Below are 25370 nucleotides of genomic sequence, written 5' to 3' on the forward strand. Positions count from 1 at the left end.
GTAAGCCAGTTTATTCCATGGTACAGTTGTAATGGCTTTGCAGTTCTCAGAGTAATGGGACCATCATGGAATATTTATTCTTGAAGTTATCTCTGTTTTATAAAGACAACCAACAAGACTATCTCTGTTAATAACACAGTAAATCCTTATAACAGACCACTAATTTTCCATCATCAAAACTTCTTATAAGTCACAGTTTAAGTTTCCATTCAAGAAACATTTATTGGGCATCCACAGTGAGCTACAATTCTAAAGATGAGAATTTAAAGGTGGAATCTATAGGGCAAAGGGTTAAGAACGTATACTTGGTGGTCAGTTGATCTAAGTTCAAATTCCAGCTGTGCTGCTTTCTACCTATGCTATATTGGACAAATGATGCTGTGTATCTGTTTCTTCAACTGTAAGTTGGGTATATAATATCCTTACCTCGAAAGGTCATGATGATTAAGTGAGTTAATGCATGTAAAATGCCTTCTGTGCCTGGTAGTCAGAAACCACTCAATAAATATTGATTATTCTCGCCAAAGATGTGTTTCCTGACCTCAAAAGCCTGTCAGCCTAATAGAAAGACAGTGTGACAAATGCCAATCCGGCCTCAGGACATCTTGCACTTGCTGATCCTTCTGTCTGGAACATGCTTCACTTAGATTCTTTTGTAGCTTCCACTCTCCTCTCTGTTGGGCCTTTAATGCTAACATCTCAGTGAAGAGTTTTCCTTCACAACCCTATTTAACAATGACCATCATCCCTCTTTTTGGCACCCTATATTTTCATTTCCTGCCTAATTTTTCATCTTATTGTCATATAACAAAACATTACTTTTCTTATCTATTCTCTGTCTCCCCTGCAGTCAAATGAAAGTTCCAGAAGGGCATGGATTTTGGTCTTGTCACCAAGACCGGTTTATTAGTGCTTGAAACCGTGTGTGGCTTGTACTAGGTGTGCAGGAATTATTTGTTTAAAGAATGAATGAAGAACCATTCATGGGAGCCTAGAGGAGGGCATGTACAGCTCTGCCTATGGGGATTAGGGGGCTTCACAGAGAGGAAACTGTTTGTGTTGCGTCTTAGACTAGCAGTTCTCATTTTTTTGTCCATAAAGACCACATGGAAAGTTACGTTCCTATGATTGATACCTGATTCACAGTTTCTAAGACACTGCCATATTCGTACTCCTTTCTCTACAGTCAAGAAAGCCAATTAGAATTCAAGTCAGAGAGTGATACTATTCTTGAGATAAGGTCAAATCCACACTAATATTTATTTTAAAAGATAAACTACTTGCATACTTTATACAGTGATAATTTTTTAATAATAAAGATGTTGTGACTCATCTTCCCACTGGGATATTGAGAAGTGTATCTGAGGATGGGTAGGAGTTTTCCAGGCAGACAACCAGTGTGACAGCGTTTGAGACAGAAGAAACAGCGTGAGTGAAGGCACAGTGTGATTGTGGAACCACAAATAATCTGATATGACTAAAGAGAGGTTCCTGGGAGAGAAAGAGTGAGAGATGAGGCTGCCAAGGATTAAATTACGAAGGGTCTCATTTGCTAAACTAAATAAATTTTATCTAGAAGACAGAGGGAGATATTGCCTAGTTTAAGTGGGGTTGTGTTGTATTTCTAAACTTTAATTATTTTTATAACTTAATTTAAAAACTGAATAAGTAAATTCACATGGTACAATGTTCAAAAGAGCAAATACAGTAAGAAAGTCTTCCTTCTTGGGGACAATCGATATTTCTAGTATTTAACATGTATTTCTAGAGAGATTTTATGTATAGATAAGAAAATAATTTATTTCCTGTTTTTATCCAAATGGCAGCAAAATTACCTATTGGAATACCAATATGCTTAACATTGCCCTTCTTAAAAGGACATTCAGTGAAGAAATGCTTGCATGACCAACTAAGATGATGATACCTGGTTTTGTACTTGAGAGATTATAGACCCAGAGCACATTCTCCAAGTTAGAGGATAGGAGATAGAATGAGGGTTAGACATGCCAAAACCATAGACATTCCAGTGACATGCCGAAGGGTCATTCCAGGGACATTCCCATAGAAGTCTTGAGGTCAGGAGGAATGCCTGGATATGACGAGTTGATGGGTGCAGCAGACCAACATGGCACAAGTATACATATGTAACAAACCTGCACGTTATGCACATGTACCCTACAACTTAAAGTATAATAATAATAAATAAATTAAAAAACAAAAAAAAAACAAAAAAAAAAACAAACAACAAAAAAAAAGAAAAGGTAGATTTGCAGGTCGTTAGTGAATAGATGGTGGTTAAAGCCACGTTAATGGATGCAGCTGCCCAGGGAAAGGGGCTATATTGAGAAGAGAAGGAGGTCTAGAAAAAGCCTTAGGGAACAATTTCACATAAAGAGAGGTGCTTTGGGAACCAAGGGAGGATAGTCTTTTCTCAATTGTTGTAGTAGTCAGTGTTCAAATCTGGTTAATATAAGGAGGAAAAAAGGTTATTAAAAGGATGTTAGGAACTCACAGAGCTTTTGGAAAGATCAGGAAAACATTTGGAGGCTACGTGGCCAGGAACAATGCCCCAAATCATGTTGTAGAATGAGAACAGGAATATACCGCTGCTGCTGCTACTGGACATGGACCTGTAATATACACAGCTGATAAAACCATCAGGGGACACTGAATACCACTTCCAGAACACGATCCACTGCCTCTGGGAACTAGCAATACTGCCATGCTCTAACCAAAAGGGTCTTGTGTAGTTCCTCCATTAGGTACTATTCAGTTACTGGAGTGGGTACCTCTGATGGGCCAATTCTAGATCATGTGCTCATACTGTAGTTACATGGAAAAGCAGGTATTCTGGCATGCTCAGCTTGTGTGGTAGGAGACAGGATGCACCTTGTAAGGTGATGATTCCTCAAACACAGGAAGACAGTTAGTTGAGATACTGTGTGGCCATACAGAATGTCAAATGTTCATTACAAGTGTCAAGTGCTGAACGTACAAAATTAGAAAGTCATTGGTAACCCTTGGGAAGGTAGATTCTGAAAAGCGGTAAGAGTGAACGTCTGATTGTGATGGATGGAAAAATAAGTGGTAAATGAGAAATTGAGCCATTGTGTGTTGATTGTAGTTTTAGAAAGGAATGTTAGGAAGTTTGGCAGGGCAAATGTGGCAGGAGGGCAAGGAGCAAGGTTGTTAGAGCGGTGGGAAGAGAGTACTCGAAGTGATGTAACTAAGAGAGTCTAGTGTGATACAAAAGGAAGTGGAATCTGCAGAGTTGATAGCTGGAAAAATAAAAAGAGATGAGGAATAGAGATATCAAAGAGAAGCCAAAAATTAGGTAGGATGGCGATAAGTGGAAAAGAGTGGGAGGCATGGAAAGTTGCACTCATCGTGTAGAACGCTCATGTGTAAATATTTCAGAGCTGGTGTGGTTTCCAGTGATGATGTGGAGTAAAGGTAAAGATCATTGGCAATGAGGAGGTCAAAGAATAGAGTGTTGAATGATTTGTCCTCATGGACATTAAAGTTTCCTGTGCTGACAGCAGGAGATTGACTGGGGAGCCAGGAGAAAAGATTCAGGGGCTATAAGGGAGGGACCAAGAAATTGGTATGCAAGATAATTAATGAAAATACTAAGTCTAATTTCTGGCATATTTGTAAGCATTAAACAGATGTCACCCATTCATAATTAGATAGCAGTAATGAGGATGTGGTATTGCTTGATGGCATGAATGTTAAGGGAGAGGAGAATTTTGGTTTTTGGGTGCCAAATAGCACTTGTTTGGAAGATGCAAGTGTAGAGCTTGAAAACTCTCTACTATTAACTCCAGGATGTAAGGGAGAAGAGGGAAAAAAAGCAGGGTGCTGGGGGAAAGCCAGGTTTCAACTAAAGCAAGAAGGTGGTGAGAACAACCTATGAAGATGTTGAGGTTGGGAATTTCTCTACACATGAAGATGGGTTCCAGAGGTCTCAGAGGGAAGCATTGAAAAGGAGGTCTTTAGCTGGAGGAGGATGCAGGGAAAGAGTAGTGATGAGTAATATGGGGTTGAAAGCAATCAGGAAACTTTAAAAAAAGTTTTCCTGCAGAATTTGCTATGGATGTGATTGTGTCTCCATACGGACCTGGAAGCCTGTCAGAACTGTCTATCAACCTGAAAGACTAAGTGGTTCTTTTCAGCAACACATTGTCATCAGTCTGTGACTGTTATTTCCCTGTCTATGACAGAAAAGATAAAATCGAGCAGAGAATTGGTGAACCTGGTTAGATGAGAAGACAATGTAAAGCCCAGTTTAAGGGAATGCTTTATTTAGGCCAAGTGAATGGCTAAAATTTGCTAGCTTGCACACAGATGAATCTAATAATTGCTAAATTTCCATTTCAATTTGAATTGCATCAGTATAACTACAACAGAGGTTACTGAGATTTACCAACGCATTCTCTCCAGTCATAGATGTTGGCCTTCAGGGATAAAGCTCACTAAAATAGGTTCTCACTGTCTCTTCATCCATGTTGATCCAACTTGAAATTCTTGATTGTTCGTAATTGCAAATTTGTGTTAAAGAACTCTATGGAATTATTTGAAATGTGAGGTAGGTTTTCTTTTAAAATTATTTTTAATTGGCACATAACAGTTCATTTTTATGGGGTACAGTGTGATTTTCAATACATGTATACAATGTATACTGGTCAAATCAGTGTATTTAGCATATCAATCACCTCAAGCATTTATCACTTCTTTGTGCTAGGAACTCTTTTAGCTATTTAAAAACGTATAATAAGTTATTAACTGTAGTCACCCTGTAGTGCTATAGGATACTAGAATGTATTGCTCCTCTCAAGTTGTAATTTTGTATCCAATAACTGAACTCTCCCTATTCTCTCTCCCCTTTTCAGTCTCTGTTAACCATTGTTTTTGCTCTCTACCTCTATGAGAAAACCTTTTTACCTACCGTATATAAGTGTGAGCATGTAATATTTATCTTTTTGTGCCTGGTTCATTTCATTTAACATAATGTGTTCCAGGCTCATCCATTTGTCATCCTGCAAATGACAGGATTTTATTTTATTTTTTTATGGCTGAATAGTATTTGTGTGTGTGTGACATTTTCTTTGTCCATTTATCTGTTGATGACACTAAGGTAAATTCCATATCTTAGCTATTGTGAACAGTGCTATAGTAAACATGAGTGCAGCTATCTCTTTGACATACTGATTCCCTTTCCTTTGGGCATAACCCAGCATTGGGATATCTGGATCATATGATGGTTCTATTTTTAGTTTTCTGAAGAACTTCCTTACTGTTGTCTATAGTGACTGAACCCATTTATATTGCTACCAGTAGTGTCCAAGAGTTCCTTTTTCATCTCATCCTCACTAGCAATTGTTACTTTTTATCTTTTTGATAGTAGCCATTCTAACTGGAATGAGATGGTATCTCATTGTGGTTTTGATTTACATTTCCCTAATGATTAATGATGTTGAGCATTTTTTCATATACTTTTTAGATCATCTGCCAATTCTTTTTTTTTTTTGGAGACAGAGTCTTGCTCTGTTACCCAGGCTGGAGTGCAATGTCACCATCTCGGCTCACTGCAACGTCCACCTCCTGGGTTCAAGCGATTCTTCTGCCTCAGCCTCCCGAGTAGCTGGGACTACAGGCGCGAGCCACCCTGCCCAGCTAATTTTTGTATTTTTGGTACCATATTGGCCAGGCTAGTCTGGAACTCCTGACCTCATGATCTGTCCACCTTGGCCTCCCAAAGTGCTGGGATTACAGGCGTGAGCCACCGCGCCCAGCCCATCTGCCAATTCTTAATCAGATTATTTTAAATGTTTTGCTTTTGAGTTCCTTGTATATTCTAGATGTTATTTAAGGATATTCATCCTTGTTGGATGAAGAGTTTACAAATCCATTCTTTAGGTTGTCTCTTCACTCTGTGGATTGTTTCCTTTGCTTTACAGAAGCTTTGTAGTTTTATATAATCCCATTTGTCTCTTCTGGCTTTGCTACCTTTACTTTTGAGGGGTTACCTATAAAATCTTTTCCCAGACTAATGTCCTGAAACATTTTCCATAAGTTTTCTTACAGTAGTTTCATAATTTCTAGTCTTACATGTAAGTGTTTAATCCATTTCGAGTTGGTTTTTGCATGTGGTGAGAGATAGAGTCTAGTTTCATCCTTCCGTATATGGATATCCGGTTTCCCCAGTATCATTTATTGAAGAGACTGTCCTTTCCCCAATGTATGTCCTTGGGACCTTTTTTGAAAATAAGTTGGATGTAAATACATGGGTTTATTTCTGGGTTCTTTTTTCTATCCATTGGTCTATGTGTCTGTTTTAATGCCAGTACTGTGCTGTTTTGGTTACTATAGCTTTGTAGTAAATTTTGAAGTCAGTGTGATGGTTCCTGTTTATAATAGTCTCTAATGATCCTTTCTATTTCTGTGTTATCCATTGTAATGTCACCTTTTTCATTTCTGATTTTATTTATTTGGGTCTTACCTCTTTTTTTCTTAGTTGGTTTAGCTAATGGTTTGTTGATTTTGCTTACCTTTTGAAAAAAATAACTTTTCATTTTATTTTTTTTTTGTATGTTTTTAAGTCTCTATTTCATTTATTTTTGTTCTGATTCTTGTTGCTTCTTTCCTTCTACTAATTTTGTTTGGTTTGTTCTTGCTTTTCTACTTCCTTGAGTTCACTGTGAGGCTGCTTATTCAATGTCTTTCTGCTTTTTTGATGTAGCTGTTTATTGCTATAACCTTCCTGCTTAGTATTACCTTTGCTGTATCCCATTGTTTTTGGTATGTTGTGTTTCTGTTTTCACTTGTTTTAAGAAAATTTTAAATTTCCTTCTTAATTTCTTTAGAGATCCATTGGTCATTTAGGAGCATGTTGTTTAATTTCTATGTATTTGTATAGTTTTCAAAGTTGCTGTATTTATTGATTTCTAGTTTTATTCAGTTGTGGTATGAAAAGATACTTGATATGATTTAATTTTTAAAAACTTCTCATGACTTATTCTGTGGCCTAACATATGATCTATCCTGGAGAACATTCCTTTTGCTAATAAGAGAAATATGTATTCTGCAACTGTTTGATGAAATGTGGGTAAATGTCTATGAGGTCCGTTTGGTCTGTAGTACAGTTTAAATCTGATGTTTGTTTGTTGATTTTCTGTCTAAATGATCTATCTAATGCTGAGAGTGGGATGTTGAAGTCACCAACTTGCATTTTATTGGGGTCTATCTTTTCTTTTAGATCTAGTAATATGTGCTTTATATATATGAGAGCTCCAGTGTTGGGTGCCTATATATTTACAGTTATTATATTGTCTTGCTAAATTAATTCTTTGATCATTATATAAGGAACTTCTTTGTCTCTTTTTACAGTTTTTGGCTTAGAGTTTATTTTTTCTTACATAAGTGTGCTACTCCTGCTTGGTTTTGATTTCTGTTTGCATGGAGTATTTTTTTTTCCATCCTTTCTTTTTCAGTCTCTGTGTATTTTTACAGGTGAAGTGGGTTTCTTTTAGGTAGCCTGTAGTTGAGTCTTGGTTTTTTATTCATTCATGCAGTGTATATCTTTTAATTGGGTAACATAATACGTTCACATTCAAGGTTATTATTGATAGGTTAGTACTTCTGTTATTTTTGTTGTTTTGGTGATTTAGATATTCCTCATTTTCTCTGTTACTGTTTATCTTTGTGGTTTGGTGGTTTTCTGTAGTGACAAGGTTTAATTTCTTTTTCATTCTCATTTGCATATCTCCTCAGCCAGTAAGTTTTATACTTTCATATGTTTTTATCATAGTAGTTATCATCCTTTCTTTTCTAGATGTTGGACTCTCTTAAGCATTTCTCATAAGAAATGGTGATTCCCTGATATGTGACTTGAAGCTTTTTCTCTTGCTGTTTTTAGAATTCTATCTTTGACTTCTAACAGTTTGACTATAATGTGCCTCACAGATAACCCTTATTGGGTGGAAACTATTTGGGGACCGTTGAACTTCCTGGATATGGGTGGATGTCCATATCTCTTCCAAGATATGGGAAGTTTCCAACTATTATTTCATTAAGTAGGTTTTCTTAAGTGTCTTTTCACCTTCTTGAATTTACATAATGTAAAAATTTATTAACTTAATGGTGTCCCACAGACTTTCTTCATTACTTTTTATTTGTTTGTCCTCTGGATTACTTCAAGAGGCTCGTCTCAAGTTCAGAAATTGTTTCTTCTGCTTGAACTAGGTCTGTTGTTGACACTCTGGATTGTGTTTTTTATTTCGTTCACTGAGTTCACCTCCAAGATTTCTGTTTTGTTCTCTTTTATGGTATCTATCTCTTTGTTGAATTTCTCATTTAGATCATGAGTTGTTTTTCTTAGTTTTGCTGAATTATCTATCTGTATTCTTTTATATCTCACTGAGTTTATTTTGTTTTAATTTTTTAAAATTTTATTAGGTTTCTGGGGAACAGTTTGTGTTTGGTTACATGAACAAGTTCTTTAGTGGTGATTTCTGAGATTTTGGTGCACCCATCACCAGAGCAGTGTACACTGTATCCAGTGTCTAGTCTTTTAGCCCTTACTACTCCCACCCTTTCCCCTGAGTCTCCAAAGTCCAATGTATCATTCTTATGCCTTTGCATCCTCATAGCTTAGCTCCCACATATGAGCGAGAACATACAATGTTTGTTTTTCCATTCTTGAGTTACTTCATTTAGAATGATAGTCTCTAATTCCATCCAGGTTGCTGTGAATGCCATTATTTTATTCTTTTTTATAGCTGAGTAGTATTCCATGGTATATATATTCAGCACACTTTATCCACTTGTTGATTGACATGCATTTGGGCTGGTTCCATATTTTTGCGATTGCAAACTGTGCTGCAATAAATGTGTGTGCAAGTATCTTTTTCGTATAATGACTTCTTTTCCTCTGGGTAGATACCTAGTAGTGGGATTGTTAGATCAAATGGTAGATCTACTTTCAGTTCTTTAAGGAATCTCCACACTGTTTTCCATAGTGGTTGTACTAGCTTACAGTCTCACCAACAATGTGAAAGTGTTCCCTTTTCACTGTATCCTTGCCAATGTCTGTTATTTTTGATTTTTTTATTATGGCCATTCTGTAGGAGTGAAGTACGCATTGTGGTTTCCCTGTAATTAGTAATGTTTAGCATTTTTCCATATGCTTGCTGGCCATTTGTATATCTTCTTTTGAGAATTGTCTATTTATGTCCTTAGCCCACTTTTTGATGAGATTGTTTTTTTCTTGCTGATTTGAGTTCTTTGTAGATTCTGGATATTAGTCCTTTGTCAGATGTATACATTGTGAAGATTTTCTCCCACTCTGTGGATTGTCTGTTAACTCTGCTGCTTATTTATTTTGCTGTGCAGAAGCTTTTTAGTTTAATTAAGTCCTACCTATTTATCTTTGTTTTTGTTGCATTTGCTTTTGGGTTCTTGGTCATGAAGTCTTTGCCTAAGTCAATGTCTAGAAATGTTTTTCCAATGTTATCTTCTAGACTCGTTATGGTTTCGGGTCTTAGATTTAAGTCTTTGATCCATCTTGAGTTGATTTTTGTATAAGGTGAGAGATGAGGATTCAGTTTTATTCTTCTACATGTGGCTTGCCAATCATCCCAGCACCATTTGTTGAATAAGGTGTCTTTTCCCCACTTTATTTTTTGTTTGCTTTGTCAAAGATTGGTTGGCTGTAAGTATTTGGGTTTACTTCTGGGTTCCTTATTCTATTCCATTGGTCTATGTGCTTATTTTTATACCAGTACCATGCTATTTTGGTGACTATGGCCTTATAATGTAGTTTGCAGTTAGGTAATCTGATGCCTCCAGAATTTTTCTTTTTGCTTAGTCTTGCTTTGGCTATATGGGCTCTCTTTTGATTCCATAAGAATTTTAGGATTTTTTTTTCTAGTTCTGTGAAGAATGATGGTGATATTTTGATGGGAATTGCATTGAATTTGTAGATTGCTTTTGACAGTATGGTCATTTTCATGATATTGATTCTACCCATCCATGAGCATGGGGTATGTTTCCATTTGTCTGTGTCGTCTATGATTTCTTTCAGCAGTGTTTTGTAGTTTTCCTTGTAGAGGTCTTTCACCTCCTTGGTTAAGTATATTCCTATGTATTTTACTTTATTTTTTTGCGGTTATTGTGAAAGGGATTCAGTTCTTGATTTAATTCTCAGCTTGATTGCTGTTGGTGAATAAAAGAGCTACTGATTTGCGTACATTAATTTTGTATCTGGAAAATTTGCTGAATGCTTTTATCAGTTCTAGGAGCTTTTTGGATGAGTCTTTTTAGGGTTTTCTAGGTATATGATTATATCATCAGCAAACAGTGACAGTTTGAGTCCCTCTTTATTGATTTGGATGCCCTTGATTTCTCTCTTGTCTGATTGCTCTGGCTAAGTCTATCAGTACTATGTTGAATAGAAGTGGTGAAAGTGGGCATCCTTGTGTTGTTCCAGTTCTCATGGGGGAATGCTTTCTTTTCCCTGTTCTGTGTGATGTTGGCTGTGGTTTGTCATACATGGCTTTTATTACCTTAAGGTGTGTTCCTTCTATGCAGATTTTGCTGAGAGTTTTAATCATAAAGAGATGCTGAATTTTGTCAAATGCTTTTTCTGCATCTATTGAGATGATCATGTGATTTTTGTTTTTATTTCTGTTTATGTGGTGTATCACATTTATTGACTTGTGTATGTTAAACCATCTCTGCATCCCTGGTATGAAACCCACTTGATCATGGTGGATTATCTTTTTAATATGATGTTGGATTCTGTTCATTAGTATTTTGTTGAGGATTTTTTAATCTGTGTTCATCAGGGATATTGGCCTGTAGTTTTCTTTTTTGGTCATGTCCTTCCCTGATTTTGGTAGTAGAGTTATACTGGCTTCACAGAATGATTTACGGAGGATTCCCTCTTTCTCTATCTTTTGGAATAGTGTCAGTAGATTGATATAAATTCTCAGAATATCTGATAGAATTCAGCTGTGAATCCATCTGGCCCTTGACTTTTTCTTGGCAGAAATTTTTAAATTATTTCAATCTCACTACTTGTTATTGGTCTGTTCTGAGATTCTGTATCTTCCTGGTTAAATCTAGGAAGATTGTATTTTTCCAGGAATTTATTCATCTCCTCTAGGTTTTCTAGTTTATGTGCATAAAGGTTTTCACAGTAGCCTTGAATAATCTTTTGTATTTCTGTGGTATTAGTTGTACTATCTCCCATTTCGTTTGTAATTGAGCTTATTTGGGTCTTTTCTTTTTTGGTTAATCTTGCTAATGGTCCATCAATTTTATCTTTTCAAAGAACCATCTTTTTGTTTCATTCTTTTTGTTTGTTTCATTTAGTTCTGCTCTATCTTTGTTGTTTCTTTTCTTCTGCTGGGTTTGGGTTTGGGTTTGGATTGTTCTTGTTTGTGCGGTTCTGTAAGGTGTGACCTTAGGTTGTCTATTTGTGCTCTTTCAGACTTTTTGATGTAGACACTTACGGCTATGAACTTTCATCTTAACACTGCTCTTGCTATATCCCAGAGGTTTTGATAGGTTGTTTCACTATTATCGTTCAGTTCAAAGAATTTTTAAATTTTCTTCTGGATTTCATTTTTGACCCAGTGATCATTCAGGAGCAGGTTATTTAATTTCCACATATTTGCATGGTTTTGAGGGTTCCTTTTGGAGTTCATTTCCAATTTTATTCTACTGTGGTTTGAGGGAGTACTTGATATAATTTAGATTGTCTTAAATTTACTGAGACTTGTTTTGTGTCCTATCATATGGTCTGTCTTGGAGAATGTTCCATGTGCTGAATGTGTATTCTGCAGTTGTTGGTTAGAATGTTGTGTAAATATCTGTTAAGTTTATTTGTGGTAGGGTACAGTTTAAGCTTCTTTGTTGACTTTCTGTCTTGATGACCTATCTAGTATTGTCAGTGGAGTATTAAAGTCCCCCACTATTATTGTGTTGCCATCTATCTCATTTCTTAGGTCTAGTACTAATTGTTTTATAAATTTGGGAGCTTCAGTGTTAGGTGCATATATATTTAGAATTGTCATATTTTCCTGTTGGACAAGGCCTTTTATCATTATATGGTGCCCCTTTTGTCTTTTTTTAACTGCTATTGTTTTAAAGTTTGTTTTGTCTGATATAAGAATAGCCACTCCTGCTCACTTTTGTTGACCATTTGCATAGAATATCTTTTTCCACCTCTTTACCTTAAATTTATGTGAGTCCCTATGTGTTAGGTGAGTCTCCTGAAGACATCAGAAATTTGGTTGGTGAATTCTTATCCATTCTGCCATTCTGTATCTTTTAAGTGGAGCCTTTAGGTCATTTACATTCAATGTTAGTATTGAGTGAGATTTGAGATATTATTCTATTCATCATATATTTGTTGCCTGAATATCTTTTTTTTTTCCATTGTGTTATTATATAGGTCCTGTGAGATTTGTGCTTTAAGGAGGTTCTATTTTGGTGTATTTCAAGGATTTGTTTCAAGATTTAGAGCTCCTTTTAGCAGTTCTTGTAGTGATGACTTGGTAATGGTGAATTCTCTCAGCATTTGTTTATCTGGAAAAGATTGCATCTTACCTTCATTTATGAAGCTTAGTTTTGCTGGATACAAAATTTTTGGCTGATAATTGTTTTGTTTAAGGAGGCTAAAAATAGGATCCCAGTTCATTCAAGTTTGTAGGGTTTCTGTGAGAAATCCGCTGTTAAGCTGATAGGTTTTCCTTTATAGGTTACCTGATGCTTTTGCCTCACAGGTCTTAAGATTCTTTCCTTTGTCTTGGCTTTAGATAACCTGATGACTGTGTGCCTAGGCAATGACCTTTTTCCAGTGACTCCTCTTGGTGTTCTTTGAGCTTCTATTATTTGGATGTCTAGATCACTAGCAAGACTGGGGAAGTTTTTCTTGATTATTCCCTCAAATATGGTTTCCAAACTTCTAGATTTCTCTTCTTCCTCAGGAATACCAATTATTCTTAGGTTTGGATGTTTAACATAGTCCCAAATTTCTTGGAGGCTTTGTTCATTTCTTAAAATTCTTTTTTCTTTTTCTTTGTTGGATTGGGCTAATTTGAAAGCCTTGTCTTCAGGCTCTGAAGTTCTTTCTCCTGCTTGTTCAATTCTATCCTGAGACTTTGCAGTGCATTTTGCATTTCTCTAAGTGTTTCTTTCATTTCCAGAAGTTGTGATTGTTCTTTAATTTATGTTGTCTATTTCACTGAAGGATTCTCGTTTCATATCCTGTATTATGTTTTTGATTTCTTTAAGTTGGACTTCACCTTTCTCTGGTGCCTTCTTGATTAGCTTAATAATCGACCTCCTGAATTCTTTTTCTGGCAATTCAGAAGTTTTGTCTTGATTTGGATCCATTGCTGGTGAGCTGGTATGATCTTTTGGGGTGTCACAGAAGCTTGTTTTGTCATATTACCAGAATTGTTTTGCTAGTTCCTTCTTATTTGGATTTACTATGTGGAGGGGAAGTTCTGGGATTCAAGGGCTGCTGTTCAGATTCTTTTGTCCCATAGAGTGCTCCCTTGATACAGTGTTCTCCCACTTTCCCTAGGAATGGGGCTTCCTAAGAGCGAAACTGCAGGGATTGTTTTTGCTCTTCTGGGTCTGGTCACCCAGTGGAGCTACTGGGCTCCGAGATCATACTGGGGAGTGTTGGCAAAGAGTCCTGTGATGTGATCCATCTTGAGGTCTTATAGCCATGGATACCAGCGCCTGCTCCAGTGGAGGTAGCAGAGGATTGAAGTGGACTCTGAGGATCCTTAGTTGTGTGTGTGTGCGTGTGTGTGTGTGCGTGCGTGCGTGTGTGCGTGCATTTTTTGAGATGTAGTTTTGCTCTTGTTGTCCAGGCTGGAGTGCAATGGTGCGATCTCGGCTCACTGCAACCACTGCAACCTCCACCTCCTGGGTTCAAGCGATTCGCCTGCCTCAGCCTCCTGAGTAGCTGGCATTACAGGCACCTGCCACCATGCCTGGCTAATTTTTTGTGTTTCCAGTATAGATGGGGTTTCACTGTGTTTGCCAGGCTGGTCTCGAACTCCTGACCTCAGGTGATTCACCCACCTCAGTCTCCCAAAGTGCTGGGATTACAGGTGTGAGGTTGTGTTTTTGTTGAGTGTGCTATTTTTTGTGTTGGTTGGCCACCAGCCAGGAGATGGCACTTTCAAGACTACATCAGCTGTGGTCCTTTAGGGAGGATAAAAACTTGCCCAGGGACACCTGGTTAAGTATTCAGGTTTCTCAGGTGGTGGGCAGTACCATAGGGCTCCCAAGAGATTATGACCTTTGTCTTTGGCTACCAGGGCGGGTAAAGAAAGACCACCAGCTGGGGGCAGGGATAGGCATGTCTGAATTCAGTCTCTCCTTGTGTGGGGCTTGCTGCAGTTGCTCTGGGGGTTGGGAGTGTGGTTCCCAGTCCAGTGGAGTTATATTCCCAGGGGGATGATGGCTGTCTGTGCAGAGTCATACAGGTCACCAGGGAAGTAGGGGAAAGCTGGCAGTCACAGGCTTCACCCTGTTCCCATACAGCCCTCAGTCCTAAAGGCTGGTCTCACTCTCACCATGTCCCCCCTAACAGCACTGAGTCTATTTCTGGGAAGCAGGTAACCAGGGCTAAGAACCTGCCTGAGGCCGTGAGCCTCCCCACTGAGAAAGCAAGCCTCACAGGTTTTTGGCATATCAAGGAACCTGTAACAGTGATCAAGTTCCGTCAGAGGGTCTGTGGATTTTTTGGCTTTGCTGGTATATTCCTGCAGTAGTTCTTGGAGCGAGAGTTCACAGTGTGAGTCTCCACACACTGCTCTGTCCATCCAAGTGGGAGCTGCAAGCTAGTCCTGCCTCCTGTCTGCCTTCTTAATCCCAGTGGATCCTCACTGAGTTTCTTTAAGAGCATTATTCTGAATTCCTTTTTAGACATTTTATAGATTTCCTTTTCTTTTGGGTCTGTTACTGGAGAATTATTGTGTTCCTTTAGAGGTGTCATGCATTCTTTCTTTTTCGTGTTTCCTGTGTTCCTACATTGATATCTGTGCATCTGGTAGAATTGTTACCTCTTCCAGTTTTATGGAGTGGCTTTTGTAGGGAAGGACTCTTCTGTAAGTATATCCGATAGCATCAGTTGGGTAGGGCACTTTGGCTTTCATCTGGGTGAGTCCAGGAGTGTAGTCTCCAAATAGGTTTTTTTGTTTGTTTGTTTGTTGTTTTTGTTTTTGTTTTGGCTGTAATCAACGTCAATGGTATCTGTGAGTGCCTCGGTGGCCTAGACTACAGTTGTTAGTGGAGGCAGTTATGTGGCTTTTCTGGGGGTTGGAGCTGCCTGACAGGCTGGTTCTGAAACCCTGGAAGTGCACATCATGTACAGTGGCTCCACTGGTCATGGAGACAGCGTTGCTGGTGGTGATATGTCCCAGGTGTAGGCCAGTCCCTGGTTCCACAGTGTGCAGAAGCTCTGACAGCCAAGGGGTGAGGTGTGTTTTCTGATGCAAGAAGTCTCATGTTTTTAGTGTACTAAAATAAAATAAACATATTTGGAGTATTCTTTTTTATTTATCTCATCTACTGAACTCAGGCAAGTAAAGAAAAAAATCTCAAATTAATAGCTTAAAATGCTTTTAAATAACTAGAATTCCAGCTGCTAATGCAGTAAAAGAGAACTAACGCAACAACCGTGTAGTAGAGTATCAGTGTACACATAGATAAACAACACAATGAAAAAAATGCTTGTTTTTTATTGTTTCAGGGGCTCTTTATAACAAGAAAGAATTGTATAATAATTCAAACTTCAATTTAGTTGAGAAAATATTGAAGACCCTTTCTGCAAAGGCACTGGGCTCTAGACCTTGTATGGGTATATTCATTCCCTAGGGCTGCCGTAGCATGTTACTGCATAAATTTATTCTCTTACAGTTCTGGAGGCTAGAAGTCTAAAATCAAGGTGTTGGCAGAGCCATGGGGAGAATCTATTGCATGCCTTTCTCTTAGCCTCTAGTAATGATGGCAATTTTTGGCATTCCTTAACTTGAAGATACCTCCCTCCAATCTGTATCTGCATCACTCCAGTCCTTGTATCTGCATCTGTTACATACTATTTTCCCTCTGTATCCATCTCTTCTCTTCTTATAAGGACACCAGTAATACTGGATTAAAGATCTACCCTATTTCAGTATGACCTCATCTTAGCTAACTATACCTGCAATGATCCTTTTTCCAAATGAGGTCACATTCTGAGGTTCTAGGAAGGACATAGATTTTTGTGGGGACCTTATTTAACACAACACATGCTGAATACATGGGGCTTCTAAAATGAATAAAAAGTGGCTATTGCCTTCAGAGAGGTATAGTTCCTGATGTAGTTGGGGAAATAGGTACAGGAAATTAATGCAAGGCAATGTGTTCAAGTGATAACGAATATAGAATACTTATGGACACATGGAGGAGTTGGTACTTGGTTGGAGTTGGTGACAAACCTGAAGACTCACTAGTATGCAAAACAGGAATGCTGAGCATTCTGGGCTGAAGGACCAGTCTGAGCAGGCACAGTCGTACAATTGTGCCTCCACAATGTGGGATGCTTGCAACACTTTGAGTGTATGGCTAGAGGATAGCATGGCCTTTGGCTAGTAATTGCATGGACTGTGGTGGCCACAGAGGAAGGATGGAGAAAGAACGAAGAAAGAGGGAGATAAGAAAGATGATGGGACCCCCAATGGCAGTTTATCTCTATAAATGACTGCCTCAGAAGTCTGCTCTTCAGAGGTAGTAGGAGTGGGAGTGGTCTAGGAGAGGCTGGATGACCATTTCTTAAAGGTGGTCTAGAGGACATTGCTGAACTCAGAGGAATTGGCCTAGGTGAATTCTATGCTCCCTCTTAGCTCTCCAATTCTGCAATTATTAGGCAGAAATATATTTTCAGTTATCATGTCTTGTATCTCTCACTATTATTATGCTTTTGATTCTTCCTCATTTTCTCCCTATTGAGCACCTTCCATATTCTAGGTGTTGGAGATACAATAGTGAACAAGAAGAAAAAGACACTGTCGGTTTAATCTCTTCTCTATAGCATTAGCACAAAGAGTACATAGTGGGTTCTACATAAATGTTGCTTTGAACTGAATACAAGTAAGGAAAAATGACAAGGCCATTTTGCCCTGGGCAGTAAGTTCTGCTTCAGAGTAGAACTGTTTGAAAGATGATTTCAGGGACCTCCTTATGAGGAGGTGGAGAGTAGGTGGCTGCTTATGTGGTGTTTGATTTCTGAGTCATCAAAAACACTCCTTTGCCTCCCAAAATATCTCCTCCATGCAGGCTGTGGGTACTTTTAATTCCACTGTTGGAAGTTGGTTTCCCAAGGTTTTCTCCTCTGTTAGAATGTAAATGCCCATAAAGAGAGGATATCCATTTACCCTCATTAGTCTTTTGTGCTTTAGTATAAGGGATTTTCTCAGCCCTTTTTACATAGTGGGTTTTTGAGAAAAACACACATAGGGGAAAAAGAGACCCAGAGAAGGAATATTGGGCATGCCAAAAGTAAGGTTTGTTAAAACCGGTTTGGATGAGACTGACTCTGGAGATGTAGTTCCTTGGCCTACAAAAATCTATTCTTATTCTTACATCTAGCCATTTGTTGGTGTATGTTGGACAAGAATGGTTGAACATTTTATGGCTACAAACTTGTCAGTTTTTTTTTAAAGGGCAATAAATCTCACCTCTTCCATCCTCACCTCAATAAAAATAATTTGTGTGGCAACCTGATATATGGTCTGTATTGACAAGGCTATGCTACGTATGGTTTACGTGTTCACATGACAGAGGGGTTCTGTATTTGTCAGGGAAGGCAAATACTAGCTGCTGTAACAAATGTTCCCCAAAGTTCCAGTGGCTTATTTCAGAGGTTTCTTTCTCATTTACATCACAATACAATTCAAATTGATTTTGGGGGAAGGGATGTTCCACATAGTCCTTCCGGGACCCAGGCTCTTTTCATGCTATGGGTCCACCTTCAATGTGTGGCCTCACAGTCATGCTAGACTCACCTGGAAGATGTGCTAGGGGAGAAGAAGCATGTAGAGAAAGCACACTTATTAACTGCCATGGCCTGGAAGTGACATATTTCACCTCACATTCCATTGGCAAGAACTAGTCCCCAGGAACTACCCAGATGGAAGAAGCTGCAAAATATAGTTTAACTGTATCCAGGAAGAGGAAAAGCCTCTTGGTGGATCTCTGGCATAGGTTCATCAGAAAGCATTTGTACATTTTCCTTTTGTCTGTGACATAACTTGACCCTTGGAGTGTTGTCATTAAAGGGACAGTGGACAAGAGAGAATAGCAGTAACATTGAAACTGTTAGTGTTTAAAATAATGAAAAGTAATTCAATCTACTTAGTGAAGGACATCATCCTTTCTTGGATTTTTGCTATTTAAGGGAGGACAAAGTCTTGACTCAAATGTCTGTTTTGTTTGCTTGTTTATTTGCTTTGTAATGGAGGTAGAAAAAAGCTAACAGAAACTTCACTTGCATACATCTTGGAATCACGTTAGAACACCTTAGGTTTGGGGTTTTAAATGATATGGCTTCTGCAATATGTTTCAGCTATCTTTGGTAATAAGAGTATGTTAGTGTATGGAGAAGACTTAGAGATCCTCAGTCCACCTCCCATTGTCTAGAGAAGAGAACCGAGAGGTAGCTGAATTATCCAAATTCACAGCAAGTTAGTGGTTTATATTGGTCTCAGGCCCCATTTTCCAGGTTTGTACTCAAGTGTTTTCTTCACTACCACAATGCTGTTCCCTAGAAAACTACTATTTGGAGAATAGACCTGGCTTGGTGTGATCAGTGGATGCCAGCCAGAAGGGAAGAGGCTTGACCAGGTGAAATCGGAAGGTTCCTTCTAGCTTTTAGATTCCTTGACTGATTGTATTTAAGTAGGTGGTGTCTGATTGTATAATCCCTGGCCTGACAGAAGTGATATGGCCTTCTAAGAATTTATAATGTTTCTGAGGAAACAGAATCTCAGTTCTTTATTCTTCTCAGCTATTTCTTTATTTTTAGCTTTTCAAAAACTATATTTGTTTTTAAATTTATAAACTTATTTTTTAAAATTATAAATAATATTATAGAAATTAAGTAAATATAACAAAAATATATACAAAATATAAAATTACCTGTAATTTCATAACTTGCTAATGCAGCAATAACCTCTTAATATTTTGGTGTACTTCCCAACCATTTTCAGTACATATATATTTGCATATTTATGCACAATATAATTTGGATGAAATGTTATGCAATATGAAATCAATGTTATGCAACCCTTAAACTTTTTTCATATTATGCAATATCTCATTTCTGTGAGATGAAATATTACACAACCCTTAAAATTTTTTAAAGTAAGTAATGATATGGAAAGATGCCCACATATATTTGTTTATTATGTACAATATAATTCTAATTCTATTTGTTTTGTCTGCTTGCTTACTTGCTTTTTAATGGAAGTAGAAAATGCTAACGGGAATTTTCATTTCATACATCTTGGAATAAAATTCTAATTTTACTTTTTTTAAGGGTTGCATAATATTGCATCTCATGGAAATATACTATGCTTAAAATAATGGCCCAAGTGGGGCGGAGGGGACGAGAGTAGTATCTTTGGTTCTTTGGCCCTGACGCTGTGTTCCTCTTCTCCCAGGGCATCAGCAGCCTGTTCAGCTCTCTAAAAGTTGTCCGGCTGCTCCGTCTTGGGCGAGTGGCCCGTAAGCTGGACCACTACATTGAATATGGAGCTGCTGTGCTGGTCCTGCTGGTGTGTGTGTTTGGGCTGGCTGCACACTGGATGGCCTGCATCTGGTACAGCATTGGGGACTATGAGATCTTTGACGAGGACACCAAGACAATCCGCAACAACAGCTGGCTGTACCAACTAGCGATGGACATTGGCACTCCTTACCAGTTTAATGGGTCTGGCTCAGGGAAGTGGGAAGGTGGTCCCAGCAAGAATTCTGTCTACATCTCCTCGTTGTATTTCACAATGACCAGCCTCACCAGTGTGGGCTTTGGGAACATCGCCCCATCCACAGACATTGAGAAGATCTTTGCAGTGGCCATTATGATGATTGGCTGTAAGTATGACAGTGCTGGGTGGGGTGGTAAGGTCATGCTGTTTGGCCATCTCTTCTGTTAGCTGGAAATAGGGCAATGACTATAGTGCCAGCAGGATCAGGGGACTAATAACTTAAAACAAGGGAGAGATTTTTTTAAAGACTAGGCTTATAGTTACTTTGATAATTAAAGCAGTATATGCTTACTGCAGAAAAATTTAGAAAATACAAAAGAGTGCAAATTAGAAAGTAAAGACTATCCATAATTCTACCTCTCAGAGATAACTACTAATACTGTTGGTGTCTTCCCTTATAGACTATTTTCTTTGCATATCTGAATACATATAGATTTTTATAAACTTAAAATGAGACCTTACTGCATACACACTTTGGTAAACTATTCATAGAACAGTGAGTTATGGAAGTCTTTTCATGTCAATTTTTTTCTTTTTAATAAAAATTGTATATATTTAAGGTATGCAATGAGATGTTTTGATATAGTGAAATGATTATGACAGTGAAGCAAATTAACATATCCATTCCTTTACATCATTACCTTTTTTTTGGTGAAAGCACTTGAAATCTGCTCTCCCAGCAAATTTCCTGTAGGCATTACAGTATTATTAACTATATCCATCTTGCTACATGTCAATTTGAACATAGCTCTAGATCAGCATAGTCTAATATAGTATGAGAAAAAGAATGTATGAAAAATGAATGCAAAACATCTCATTAATTATGTTTTATATTGATTGTATATTGAAATGGTAATATTTCTGGGATGTATCGGTTAAGCAAAATATTCTCTTGGAATTAATTTGTTTCATTTTCCTTTTAAAAGTAGCTCCTAGGAAAAATTTAAATTTAATCATCTGGACAGTGCCGGTCTAGATCAACATTTTTGATGTCTTGCTTGATGGGAAATTTTCCAACTCAAAAAAAAATCCACAGACACAGAGGGAAGAAAGGCTCTTGTTCAGTTGAGAAGTAATAGGTTATTGGAGTAACTTTATTGGATTGAGAAACAACCTTAGTTCTTGAGAAAGATACTTAGATCTTATTGACTTACTGACCGTTGTATAGCTGTTCTATTGCTGAATGTAGAAGCAACTTGTGGCTGCAGACAACAATGAATTCCCCTCATTAAAGGGAGTCTTATGTAGGAAGGGACCTAACTGGGATGGAGAAAGCAAACAAGTTTGAGTGGATTGGACTCATTGTGAAACTGCCAAGTGCACCCTGTGGGCACTTCAATGACAAATTGAGATGTGAGAAGACAGTCCTCTGGTGCAACTTCAGTTTAGACAGGTCTGAGCACACGTAAAAACTCTTGGGTTCTTGTTTCAGTAGGCAGAAACTGTTTCTCTTGATGTACTCCTTTAGGATGGAGTTGACAAATTGTTATACTGCCCAGGGAAACCTGAGGCTTCAGCCCGCCTTGCTTTGTCCAGCTGACCAGAGATTCAGCATGCCGCTTTGTGAGTGGGTTTTATTACCTCAAATTGTCACATTTGCTGCTTGGTACCTCCTTTTTTGCAACAGCCTCATCATGTCTGATGGAGTCCTTTCATAAAAGCCCTCTCTGCAGGCAGAGTTTTCCTGAGAGTATTTAAGGAATGTGTCTAAGGGGGTAATTGATTTGTGCGAAGTATGTGCCTATGGAGCTTTGGGTTTGTTCCTTACTTTAAAATGGGTTTTAATAGAGATGATTGCCTGGCCATGGGAAGCAGTGTTAAGGATCTGTGGGTGGCTAATTGCTTCATCTTAATTAGAATTTGAGGTGCTTTCTCATGTCACAGAAAAGGATTTAAGATCTTTTCTCTTCTGGAACTGTTTCAGCCTTAACTGCATGTATTTCCTAGGCAGTGCTTACTTACAGCATTTTTGTAAGCCTTGGGGCTCACAAAATAAACAACCAGATGCACCGTGCTTAGGACATGATTTGATTTCCTTCTCTTAGAGGGAGGGAGAGATGAGCCACTTTGTCAATCGAAATACCTTGTTATATCCATTACGGAAAATTTGCTAAGAGTGGTCATTTAGGAAATGGGTCCCATTTTATGGACTCGCAAAAAGCTTTCAAATATGAGATTTCCCTGCAACTTCTTACCTGGAAGAAAATAGTTCTGGTGGCATGGTGGCATATAGTAAGGATAAGCAGTTGGGTTTTGTTTGTTTGTTTGTTTGTTTTTCCCAAAATGATTCATCTGTGGAAAGCACAATTTCTTGGGTATAGTCTCCAGGGAAAACTTCAATTATTACCGCCTCTTTTCTGTTCCCACCTTCTGAGAGTCAGGTGATCTCTCTCTCTTTCTTTTTTTCTCTCTGTCGCTTTCTCTCTCTGTCTCTCTTCTCTTTCTCTTCTCTCTTATCTCTCTCCCTTCTTCTTCTTCTTCTCTCTTCTCTCTCTCTCTCTTTTTTTTGAGACAGAGTCTCACTCTGTTGCCCAGGCTGCAGTGCAATGGTATGATAGGCTCACTGCAACCTCTGCCTCTTGGGTTCAAGTGATTCTCCTGCCTTAGCCTCCCAAGTAGCTGGGCTTATAGGCCCGTGCCATAACACCTGGCTAATTTTTGTATTTTTAGTAGAGATGGGGTTTCACCATGTTGGCCAGACTGGTCTCGAACTCTTGACCTCAGGTGATCCACCTTCCTCGGCCTCCCAAAGTGCTGGAATTACAGGTGTGAGCCACCACGCCCAGCCCACTTCTTTTTTTAAAAAGGTAAAATACATGGGTAGTCACCTCTGCATTATGCAGCCAAGGATGATGTTTAGTTAAGCAAGTCTACTTAACACCATTTCCTTGAACACTTATTATTTGCCAGACACTGTACAAAATACTCTACACACAATTTTTTCTGCTCATGACAATGGTATATGTTAGAGATTATTATCTCCATTTTATAAGGAAATGGAGGCTCACAGAAGTTAACTCACTTTCCCAAGAACCTGGGACTGGTAGACAGGAGAGACAGGATTCAGATCCAGATCTCTCTCCGGTGGTAGCGTGGTCTAATGACACAGACCCCAACAGTCTCTCCACACTTAGGCACTGAAAATTCACTTCATAGATTTTAGCAAGCCAGCAGTTTCTGCAGTGGAAACTTTTTCTTTGCTTGTTTGTTGTTGTTGTCATTTTAAGAACAAGATTATGGTACAGACTCAGGGGACTGGGTGCTTAGGAAACCAGCCATTTTTCAGCAACCTGTCACAGTTTCAGCTGTTCCACTTTCCATGTGACACACATCTGCCAAATTGTGCTAACAAGTAAGTTACTGCACTTGGTGTAATGCGTTGGTAATTATCCTTGTAAATTTATACTCCAAACAGTGTTTGTTCAGGACAACTGCTGATGTCTTACTAGATTTACAGGGTTCTCTTTTACCTTTTTTTTGCCTGTGTATACACATGTATACACTGACCTCCTTCCTGTACAGCTCATGGGATTAGACTGACATCAGATTTGGGATCTCTAGGAATGGGGAGCATTGACCACAGCCTGTACTTACATGAAACGCTCAGTGCTGTCTCCCTCCCTGACTACCAGGTCACTCTGGTAGTCAGGCCTAGCCCTCCTTAAGGGGTAAAAAGAGACAAAAAGCCAGTGGGTTTTTGGAGTGCTGGGTATGTTAATGATTTTCTCCTCTTTGCACTGAATTTTATATGCCTTAGTAATAGTGTTTCTTGGCTATCTTGTTGCAGTGTATTAGCCATAATATAGATTATCCGAGCTTTCTATTATCTCCCCTGTCTGATCTGAACATCTCATTACAACTTGGCTAATTCCCCAGAGGATGACATGCAGCAGGAAAACTAAATATTTTCAAGCTAGCCTACCTTTTTTCAGTTCTGAGAAGAAATTGCTTTAAGAAGTGTGAAAACTGTTGACTACAATGAGCTTTTGTGATTAGCTGTGGATTTAGGTGATCTACAGTGTCTCCAAGTGCCTGGTTTTATGTCTAATTTCCATTCTGGGGTCTTGGCCTGGATTGGGGCAAGCCAGCTTCTGCCCTGGTTTCCCTGCCTTCCCTGTGTAGATCTATGGTAGTCCCTGGCAGGGGCTGACTATAAGGTATGGTGAGTGGACTCATTTTCTCTAATATAGTCTCTCCTGTGCATTGGTAATACCAAGAGAAGCACAAGGCCATGCCAGCCCTCTGTGTGACATCTAGCAGAGAATGTCCCCCATTCAACAGGCACATACTGAGTGTCTCCCCACGTGCCAACAGATGCCAGGCTAAGTGCTAAGGATTTGGTGACTTAACACCATAGTTGGTGCTCTTAAGGAGCTGACAGTATGGGTGGTGGAGGTGGATAGGAAGGACAGAGACAGACCCTGTCAGCCCAGCAGCCAGCAACAAAGACCTAGAGATGGAGTCTTCACTGTGGCTGATCCTTTCCCTGGCCTTTGAGGAATCCCTCAAAGGAAGAATAATTGTCAGGGGAAGAGTCCTTTTATGTGGGAGGTCTCAGGTTAGGGACCTGACCCTGTTTGGGGGAGCTCTCCAGGGATAATTTGATGGCAAAGAGATAGTTTCCATTTTCTAAATATGGGCTCTGCACTTTTCTGATTCTCTTCTCATAATGTCATTGCTGTCATCCTGTCATTTTAAGTCAGCCACATCTATTTCCTTTCTGTCTGCTAATGGTAGGGGGTCTAGACAATGTACTCCTACTCCAGACACTCTCCACCCCCAAGCCTAATATTTGGTCTCCTACCTCAGCACTGCACACCACCTGTCTCTTTGAATTCATTTCTCTTCCCAGTTCTCCTCCCACTTCAGGTCCTTAAAACTCTAGCTGAGTGTCAGCTAAAGGGACTCTCGTGAGCATTTCATTGGTCCAGTTCTCCTCTCTGCTTCTAGTTCTACTGGGCCAGATACCATCCGGATCAATGCTTTAGGTAACCTCTCCCTCAGGCCTGGAAACTCCCAGACAGCAACTGGGCCCACCCAGTTTTTCCTTCTATTGCCTTCTTGCCTGGGAGGAAGAGACACTACTTACGTGCACTGCTGAACACTTGACCCCATTACCTCACCCACTTGTAGCCCAGCAGTATCCTTTGTGGCCTCACTTCAGCTTGGATTGTCACTTGCATTCAAATATGGGCTTTTCCCCTGCCTCCTTCGTGACCTTATTTAAAGATTTCTTGTTTCTTTCCGTTTCACTTTTGCTGTGTATCCCTTTTCACATTCTGTACCAACATACTGATTTTTCTAAAACCATGTGGG

General features: G+C 38.9%; 1 protein-coding gene across 2 annotated transcripts in view; it reads left to right on the forward strand.

The window, feature by feature from the left end:
• KCNH1 (potassium voltage-gated channel subfamily H member 1) overlaps positions 1–25370 on the forward strand; it is a 437701-nt gene that overhangs the window by 179179 nt on the left and 233152 nt on the right. For both annotated transcript variants that reach the window (XM_025393409.1, XM_025393400.1), the window contains exon 7: positions 19731–20160. In XM_025393409.1, the coding sequence (XP_025249194.1) occupies positions 19731–20160 (430 nt within the window). The remainder of the gene's footprint in view (positions 1–19730; positions 20161–25370) is intronic.

Source organism: Theropithecus gelada, chromosome 1 (genome assembly GCF_003255815.1).
Source record: "Theropithecus gelada isolate Dixy chromosome 1, Tgel_1.0, whole genome shotgun sequence".
Lineage (NCBI taxonomy): Eukaryota > Metazoa > Chordata > Mammalia > Primates > Cercopithecidae > Theropithecus > Theropithecus gelada.